A 9,973-nucleotide genomic window follows, 5' to 3' on the forward strand; every position below is an offset into this window, starting at 1 on the left:
ATTAACTTCTTTCTTAGCACTCATAAACGGATAAATAAATAGCAATCATAGGCATAGAACTGAAGGGGGTCTTCAAGATCAGATGACTCAGTGGTGGCAAAGAACTGGAAACTGACGGGATGCCCATCAGCTGGGGAATGGCCGAACTAGTGGTGGTATATGATTGTGAAGGAATACTACTGTGCTGTAAGAAATGATGAGTTGGTTGACTTTAGAAAAAATATGGAAAGACTTGCATGAAAAAATGAAGAGTGAAATGAGCAGAACCAAGAGAACGTTGGATACAGTAACAGCAATATCGTTCAAAGAACAACTGAACGACTAAATTATTCTGAGTATTATAAATACTCAAACCAACTAGAAAGGACCTTTGAAGGAAGATACCATTCACCTCCAGAGAAAGAATTGATAAACAGATGTATGTGTGTATGTATGCCATTACACACACACATATAATCTGTGTCAAATGATGGCCTTCTCTAGTGTGGGGTGGGGAGGGAGGGAGAAAATTCAGAACTTAAAATAAAACAAACAAAAAAAAAGATCAGATGACTCAGCTGCCTTCTTTTACAGAAGAGAAAATGAGATCCAGAGTGGTTGAATGAGTTTCCTAAGACCATCAAACTAGTAAGTAACAGAAGCAGGATTTAGACTCCAATCACCCAATTCCAAATCCACTGTCCTTTTCACTATACTATATTGCTCCCAGAAGAGGAGAGTCTCCTAAACATTCAGGCAAGGGGAGAGGTGGTCCCATGTGGACAGAGAAGTAGCCTGACAGGGTCTCCAACCTGTGCAATGATGGGGCAGAGGAAGTCCAAAAAAAAGTAACACATTTCATTCTGACAAAGAGCACTTGTGTAAAAACAACAACTTTAGTTATAGAAATCTCTCCAGGGAGAGATTTTACATACAAATATATATATACAATGGGCACCGCCCTTATACACAGCACATGTTGGGGCACTGCCCCTCCTTGCCTGCCTGGTTTTGCTCTGAGATAGCCCCCTGAGGGGTGGCTCTGAATTAGGAGAGCCCAGGCTGTAACCTTCTTTTGCCAATATGGCATTACAGATGGAGTTGTATGTGAGTGCGTAGGGAAGGCAGACCCTGAGTGCACACAAAGTGCTTTCTTCTCCACATCCTCCCCTTCCCACATGAAAAGCTCAGTTTTTTTTCTACTCCTTTAGAGTTCCGTCTTGGGCACTCCTGGGTCTTCCATGGAGGGCATGACCATTCCGTGCCCAGGGTCCATCCATAAGCTCCCCACTTCTAAGAGGAGCAGCTGCCCTGGGTTAATTTCAGGTTCTTGATCTTTGGCAAAACAGGAGGAATGAAGAGAGCTGTGTCCTCCCAACCATGGGGGCAGGGGACAAGTTGGCACTGCCAATCTTTCCTGACACCCCTAATACTGACCCATGCCACCAGGGTGGCAGGTTGGTACTATGCTGGATGGAGTTCCTTGGGCAGAGGATTCCAGTTTTCTCCCTTGGAAAGGGGCCATTACCCCCTCCTTCCCCAGCCCAGTCCTAGTCCTCAAAAGCTGGGTTTGATGCCCATCCTCAGGGGGTATGAAGCAGCATGAGGGGCAGAAGCAGCACAACCCAGGCAACTGGAAAGGTCCGAGGGGCAGCACTGTGTCCAACACTATGCAGGACCTGGACATTTGCATCATCTGGAAGAAGGAAAAGAATAAATCATAGATTCAGGGATGGTATAGGTCGTAGAAATTATCTAATCCAATCTCCTTATTTTACAGATAAGGGAAACTGAGGCACGAGAGAAGGGAAATGCTTTTTCCTACTAGGAAAAGCAGATCTGGAATTCAAACCCAGATTCTTTGACTCTAAATCCAGGGCTTCTTTCCACTAAATCAAATTGTCTCATGAAGCACGGAAGAGGTACCCCCACCCCTTTAGTGAGAAAGCACACAGCTACTGTAGAGATGCTTGTCTCATTGCTCTGTCATCTCATCACCAAATCCCAATGCAGTCAAGACCACCAGCTCACGTCAAGTGTGGACCTTCCCAATACCCTAACTCTCCTATCTACCATTTTCCTCCCTCTTCTGCCCCACTCCACCTCTTTCTAGTTATGGTCTGTTACCCACCTGAGGAAAATTGATTCTCATTCTGTGGATTGGCGTCCACCTGGGGGCTGTGAGCTGGAAGATATTAAGAGAGGAGAGTGAGAGGGCAGACAGAGAGGAAAATCCCCATTCTGAACAAGCTAGGCAGCCACAGGAGACTTCTATCTCCACTCTAGGTCCTATGATCTAGAGTTCCAGGGGGATGTTGAGGGGTGGCCAGCAGAATTGACACAAATAGCCCATATACTCACTGATTTTGCCATCGACAGTCACTTTCAATTTCAGGCACTGATCTCCATGGTGATGGATGGGTTTGGCTGCAAAAGACACCCATATTGTGGTGAGAAAGGGCCCCCCTTCAAGGGAAAATCCTGGTTCTACCCATTTGTCCTCTGTTTTTCTTAGCTCCTGGCTTTCTTAATGTTTCTACGGAAATGCATTTCTAAGACTGTTGATGATACTTGGACATTAATGGTTTCCTCAATGGATGAAGGTGCCTGGGTATTAATGATCTGTATATGTCCTTCTGAGTTTCCAGTCTCATATCCTGGAAACCAACTCCCCAAATAAGGAAAAGTAGGGACATGAGAAACATAAACTGTTGTAAAGCTTTAAGGAGATGGGTCACTGAAATAAGAAGTGCCGTCAATCTCCCTAGCTGTCCATCTGATCTGGCAAGGGACGGAGAAAAGAAATACGGAGACTAAGCAAAGTATCCCTAAGACATGCTCAGGTATGTATTGTGATTGGTTTCACCTGAGATTTGAATTTCTACCTTGCTTTGTTGTGTTGGTGAAATTATTTTTGTTTTCCTGTTTTATGTGTATCTGACACCCTAGACTCACAAAACTTTCCTTTGATCCAGTGTAGTCTAAGGTGGGCAGATTGAATTGTTCATCTGGTACAAGTGTTTGGTTTAGGGAACCCCTGACCCCTGATGCCTGAAGAGTAGAGTCAGAGCAACTTTTGAAAAATTTAGCCCCAGTAAGTGGGCCTAGACTCTTGGTTCCTGGCTGCCCAGCCCATTCCTATCCTGGTCAGCGTACTCCATGTGCTCTAGCCAAACCCTCCCTCCCCAGAGCTCTTCTGCCTCATCTTCATTGTTTTCCCACACTATGCTCATCCCATGCCCAATATGCCCATTGACTCACAAATATAGTAGTAGCTGTGTCCCTCTTTGAACTCCTTTCCCAGGGTAAAGGGGGTAAAACGTTGGAACTTCTCAGATAGCTTCTCAGGACCATGCCGGGCATTGGGCTGGTTGCACTGCCATCGCACCTGCTCCTTGGATTGTGGCTGGCACAATTGGTATTCCTTATGCTCCACCAGATACAGTGTATAGCGCTCCATGGCATCTGGGGCCACGGACTCATCTTCGTAATGTGGACAGATGATGTCTAAGTAATCATTCAGTCGGACGTGGACTGTGTAGTCTTCACTCTGAAACCTGCACATAGAGCAGAGGAAAAAAAAGAGTGTGTGTGTGTGTTAACTTGAATCCAATAATACAATCATAGAGTACAAAGGATCCTTATTAGCCATGTGGTCCCATCTATGACCATTCCTTAAAGAATTCCTTCTATGACACACCCAACAAATGGATATCCAACCTCAGCCTCAAGACCTCCAGTGGGAGGGAAAGCATTCTGATTTTATATATTATTTCATTATTACTGAACTTTTACATTTCATCTATTATGTTACTGTAGCTCTATTATCTTGGTTAAATGCCTCCTCCTCCGTTTCATACCTTACCCTAAAAAAAAATCTCTCCCCATGAAAGCGCTAAACGCTACTTTCATCCCCTGAATATCTCTCCACTAAATTCCCAAATATCAACCTCTCAGTGTTGTTGTGGTTGTTCAGTCGTGTCTAATTCTTTGTATCCCCATTTGGGCCTTTCTTGGCAAAGACACTAGAGGGGTTTGCTGTTTCCTTTTCCTTTTTACAGATTTTACAGATGAGGAAACTGAGGCAAGCAGGGTTAAATGACTTGCCCAGGGTCACACAACTAGTAAGTATCTGAGGCTGGATTTGAACTCACCAAGATGAGTCTTTCTGACTCCAGGCCCTACATTCTATCCACCATGTCATGTACCTGCTCCCTCAATAGCTCTCTATACAACCCCCCAGTACAGAGATTCTTAACATAGGATTCGTGAATTTCTATTTTTAATATTTTGATAACTGTATATCAATACAACTGACTTCTGTTGCAATATCATATAATCTATTTCATACATTTGAAAATATTCTTCAGAGAAGGGATCCATAAAGTTGGTGAGACTGCCAAAGGAATCCAGGACACCAGAAAGATCAAGATCACAAAATTTTCATTTCTGCTTTCTCCCTATCCTCCCCATCAGCTTTCAAATCTTCTCCAAAATCTACAGTAACATTTGCACCACAAGCCTACTGATAGACACCCATTACCTTCACATCCTGTACCCTATTCTTGTCTGATAGCTAGAAAGATGGATAGATGGATAAGAGAGAGAGAGAAGGAAGAAAAGGGAGAGAGGGAGAGGGGGAGAGACATAAGAGAAGAAAGACAGGAAGAGGAAGGAGGAGGAGAGAGACACAGAGAGAGAGAGTGATTAGGTATGTGGACCAATGGTATCCTGAAATCATTATAGCACACCTACAAATGTTAAATAACTGCAAGATGGTTTCTTCTAATTGGCCCCTGAATCTCCCCAAGTGCTCCAGTGTGATTGCAGGCCTGTCTCTAGTTCAGTGTTAATCCCCACAAATGTCTACCTGACCCATCAAATAAGGCTCCCTCATCAGTATCCCACGTCCTCCCAACTGTGGCTCAGATCTGTCTTCCTCAGCTTTTTCAATCTACACTACCTCCCCAAATCACCTTCACCAACTCACCCTGCTATCTCAAAAGCTTCTCAAAGTCATTTAAATCTAAGCTATCTCATTCCCACACCTCTCCTCTCTTCCTTCTCTAGCTCTTTTCCAAAATTCCTCCCAATCAATCCTTCCCACCCACAACTCTCCATGTTTTCCTAATCCTGTATACCCTAGTCCCTGAAATCCATACTTTTAGTTCCCTGAGAATTCCAGAAATGCTGCAATTCTCTGATTAGCTGCAGCTCCCTCAGCTTCCTTCCGAGGAAGAACTGGTTTCTCTATCTCCCCTCTCCCCCTCCCCACATTTGCCCCCAGGCTTTACAGGCTCCAGCCTGATTGCCCACTTGCCCCTCCTCCCACAGACCCAGACACCTGGCTCCAGGCAAGGTGGGGTCTCAGTGGGAAGAGTAGCCATCTCAAATTGGTCAACTTTCCAAAATGTTTGTAGCCACCATCAGAACTGGATGAGAGGCAGCAGCCTTGTTTGCCTATTTGAACAAAATCAATGCTTGGGGGGCATCAGGGAGACGGGGCCAGGGCTGACAAAGAGATTTAAGTGGACACCAGATGCCTATCACATGGAGCATGGGTACCGAGCACCACCCAACACCCAAGACTAGGCATGAGCATGTCCAGCAGTGCCATGCCTGCAACCAGACTGGGTATTCCCAGGCCCTTCCCCCACCTCAGGGAAGAAAGAGAGAGAGAGGCTTTTAAAATTCCTCTCTGGAGAGATAAACATAGAAGCCATTTCAGAACAGGTATTTCAGCTCTGGGGCTGGCGTCTCTCTCCCTCTCCCCATGACAAGCACTGACTCACTCCCTCACCGCCTCCACCACTAGCCCCAGCCCCAGCGCCCCCCAGAGCCTGTAAGATGTGCCAAGGTGGCTGTTCTCTGCTTAAGAACCCTGGTGATAGTCAAATTGTCCATACATCCTTGGAAACCCCCAAAAGCAAAGGGACAAGCCTGTGTAAGCTTGCACAACAGGGCTTCAGTGCCCTGCACAAGGCCAAAGAAACATGTGCCCACTTCAGATCAAGGCTTTGCTTCCTTCCACCACTGTCTCTGCCAATAGGCTTGGAGACTGCTGTCCACTACCATTAATCACCAACATAAGCCTCTTGATTATCGATCTCTCATAAATATCTCCACTTGTTCCAAGCTGGGCCCAGCCTCAACACCAGCCTGCTCTCACTTCCTCTAGGCCTACTTTCTGGTCTAGAATCTGGTTTAATATGTTTGATCTTGCAGGTGAGGTGGACAGGGGCAGAGGCTTGGCTTGACTGGGATACCCCTCACTCACTCTCCCTAGATTGGGAAAGTCTCTGATTTCACTACTACTCTCCTTCTGGGAAGAGGGGGAGGAGAAAGGGGGGAGGTTGGCAAGGAAGAGGCTCCTTCCTGAAAGAGAGGAAACCTGGGAACTTGGGAACGGAAAAGGCCAGGGCTCCCCCCCCCACTAATGGTTTCCTGCTCCCCCTCCCCCCAGCACCTGGCATTGGGCATAAACAAGGATTTTGTACTCTCCCACTGTGGCAAGACCAGGTCAGGAGAGTAAATCCTGGGAAAGGAAGGAGGGAAAGGGCAGGCTTAGCAAGTGGCCCTGGGCAAGAGGGCACTGCCCTTCTGGGATGACAACAGGCTGGGGACCCTCCCTCCTCCCCGTAATACAGGATTGGAGGAAACAGGCTATATTGAAGGGCATGGAACTTAAAGCACTGGCCAGATTCTAGGAACAGTAGCCTCAGCCTATGCCCAGTTCTCTGTTCCCTGCCCTCCACCTTTCCAATAATCCCCCCAGAACAGTTCCCACAATTTTTAAGGACTCTCAGGCAGGAACAAAGAAGCTGACACTGTCTCCTGTCCCTCCCAGTACCATTTGCCTCCTAGCTTCAAACCAGTCCTGAGAAAAATTAACTCCTTCCCACCCATTTTAACTCCTTCCTGATATTAGTGCCTGTCTCTTTCCCTCCTTACCTCATCTGTACACTTCAGCAACCTCTCTTCCTAGGTGTTCTCCCTGATTCTAACTCTGCAAAACAAACGCCCACCAATCTTTGGCCAACCTGAATCCCATGTATACCACTCACACCCCGTTTCAAGTCTCAGTAGATGGTATATGCCCCATTTTGGCCACAGTCCCAGCCCACCCTGAGCAGAGAACACTTTCCTCTATGACAACAAACTGATTTGTGCCAGGTTTCAGGGAAAGCATCTAATTTACAAGAAAGGACTCTGGGAGTATTGCCTAGAAGGTCCAAAAGTACTATCCATGCACAGAGCAAGGATTGGGCATGAGGGTTATCATTCCACTAGGAGGATTTGTGACTGTTAGGCTTGGGAGTGGGTTGTCTAGGACCCTAGACTCACTGACTTTATAAAGTCTTAGGGGTACTCATAGGCTACGGGAAAACACAGGAAAAGTCAGGTTATGGGGGGAGGGAGGGAGGGGGAGAGGGATGCTCCCCGAAGGGGTATAAGAGAAGCGAAAGGGTTCACAAAATTATGCCTCTAACAAAACTCCCCTAAACGGGGAGAGCAGCTATGGATTCTCTGCAGTTGCATCTGCCTGGGCAATGTCAGTTAAGGTGTCCAAGTACCAGGGTTTGGGATGGGGGGAAGGCTGGGGAAGCTTACTTGGGGTTTGAGCTGTTCCAGAAGACGCTGTGTCGGTCAGCGGAGGCCAAACTGCAACATAAGCCCAAGAGGGGAACCCACAGTAACTCCATAACGTGGCGCCTAGCCGGGCCGGACTGTGCCACCCTGGGCCAGGTCGGGCTGGGTTTGGAGAGGGTGAGTGTAGGGATATCTCTTATACAGTCCAGAGCTCCGGTTCTTTTCTGTGGCAGCAGCCCAGGAACGCGCTAACAACTCTGGCCCCTTACCCCACGGCTCCGCCTTTTGGGGCCGACACCGCCCCAGACACCCCGCCCCGCCCCTGCCCAACCCCGCCCCGCCCCGAGCTCCTGGCCAGGGGGGTACGGAAGGGAGAAACCTGAGGAGCAGAGCCCGCGAGCGCCTCTGTGTGTGTGTGTATGTGTGTGTGTTGGGGGATGTGGGGGTCACTATAGGAAACGGTATGCCTCCGAATGTTTCAATATCTGCTTATTATGTCTTTGTGGGTTTGTACCTTGTATTTCTGCGTTTGCGTGTCTGCGTAAATCTTGGAGTGTGTGACTATCTCAATGGTAAATACTTGTGTGTTTTGTTGTGGGTCTGTGTGTGTGTGTGAGAGAGAGAGAGAGAGAGACAGAGACAGAGACAGACTTGAACACTTCTATGTGTGTCCTTGCGTCTGGGGACGGGGGCTCTGTTTACGCTGGGGTCTCTGGACAACTTTGTATTGTGACTAGCTGTAGATGTGTTGTGTAATAAATGACAACTCCAGAGCTCTTAGGTTTGGTTAGGTGCTCCTTCCCACATCCCTTCCCCCTTACCTCTTATCACCCTTTCCCTTTCTGTCCCCTCCCCCAAGTCCCGGACTCTGCCCGGGTCACTGCTCCTCCCAGCTCCTCTCACACCAGGCTGTTGGTTTTTGTTAGGTTTGTCAGTGTTGGCTTTGTGTAAGGGATTGTGTCATCCTTGAAATGCCGAGAAATTGTGTGTGTGTGTGTGTGTGTGCGCCCTATCAGTGCAATCATGAACGAGAATGTATATGTGTGATCATTTTCCTCGATGTCAGTCATAAGCATTTATTAAGCGCCTATTATGGGCCAGACACTGAGCTAAGCGCTGGATGTGTGTATTCTTGTGTGAATGCGTATGTTTGCTTCAGTGCAATAGTGATTGTTAACTTGATTAGAGTGCTAGTATATGCTTGTGCCTCTGGCATGTGGTTTTGTGTGTATTCATATATGTGTGTATTTATATGCGAATGTTTGACTTGTAGTTGTGTTAATTTTGTATTTGCTTTGTGAATATGTATATACATGGAATATGAATGTAAAGGTCATGGAATATGAATGTAAAGGAGATAACTGCTTGTGAGTGAATGTGGAGGGGAATATGTGAGAACAGGGGTGACTAGAAGAGCTCAGAGGTTAATGGCAATGCAGGTGTAATGTTGTTTGTGTGTTCTATTACTGGGGGATGTGTTTACACAAACACACGTACACATATATACGTACCTAACTCGGGGGGTGACTGCGTATACCTATCTGCGTGTGGTCCCGTATCAGTTTCTCTTGGTGTCCGGCGTCTTCCACCCCTGTGGCTCTAAACCAACTTCATCGTGAGTCTCCTCTCCCCGTATCTGGGCGGAACTTTTTGTTTACTCCTCGGTTACAGTCACGGGGTCAGATCTGTCTCGCTCCCTGCTTCCCGCCGGGACAGAGCGCTCACGGCGTGTCAGCGTGGGGCCCACACGTGGGCCTGCCTGTCTGCGTGTCCTGGGGGGAGAGACTAGACGACGGGGCGTCCGAGGCTGTAACCCCATCCTGTCGTGTCCCCCGCCTCTTCTCACTCGACTCTAGGGCCCTTGCAATCTCATCCACCCCCTTTTACGGCCAGAATGGCCGCTGACTCTGTAATTACGCGCTTGGGACCGGACGCGGCGGCCGAGTCCAGAGCTGAGGAGGGGGCGGGGAGGGGCCACGACCCTTCTCCCAGTCCGGGCGGGAGGAGCAGGGATCGGGACCCAGAAACTAGAGCTAGGTCTGACTCCAAACTACCCACGCCCACTCTTCGTGACACAGAAACACGCCCCCCCCTCCACTTTCCCCTTTCCTTGGGCTCCAGCTCCACCTCCTTGTTTACCTCGTGGCGAGTCTGCTCGACCCTGCCCTTCCAAGTGCCCAGGGCCAAAGTCTCCTTGGGTAACGCGGACTCTTAGTTCGTGGTACCGGGCACGCACGCGGGCGGGGCAAGCCAACTCTTAGGTTCCCTCTCCATGGGTCTTCTGTTCTTTCCCCACTCCCTGTAACCCTATTTCTCTGGCTTGGGATGTACTGATTAGGGAGAAGAGCGAAAAGGAGAAGCGGAGTGTGTGTGTGTGTGTGTGTGTGTGTGTGTGTGTGTGTGT

At 48.1% G+C, this 9,973-nt stretch overlaps 1 protein-coding gene across 1 annotated transcript; it reads right to left on the reverse strand.

The window, feature by feature from the left end:
* Positions 1-823: 823 nt before the first annotated feature.
* Positions 824-7,836, reverse strand: EFNA1 (ephrin A1). The gene is made up of 5 exons (XM_027871235.1): positions 7,591-7,836; positions 3,241-3,536; positions 2,341-2,406; positions 2,111-2,164; positions 824-1,675 (listed from the first exon to the last, which is right to left on the reverse strand). Exons 1-5 carry the CDS (start codon positions 7,680-7,682, stop codon positions 1,563-1,565), a joined length of 621 nt encoding a protein of 206 aa, XP_027727036.1. The 5' UTR covers positions 7,683-7,836; the 3' UTR covers positions 824-1,562.
* Positions 7,837-9,973: the final 2,137 nt, after the last annotated feature.

This window comes from Vombatus ursinus, unplaced genomic scaffold (genome assembly GCF_900497805.2).
Source record: "Vombatus ursinus unplaced genomic scaffold, bare-nosed wombat genome assembly UNPS02014798.1, whole genome shotgun sequence".
NCBI lineage: Eukaryota > Metazoa > Chordata > Mammalia > Diprotodontia > Vombatidae > Vombatus > Vombatus ursinus.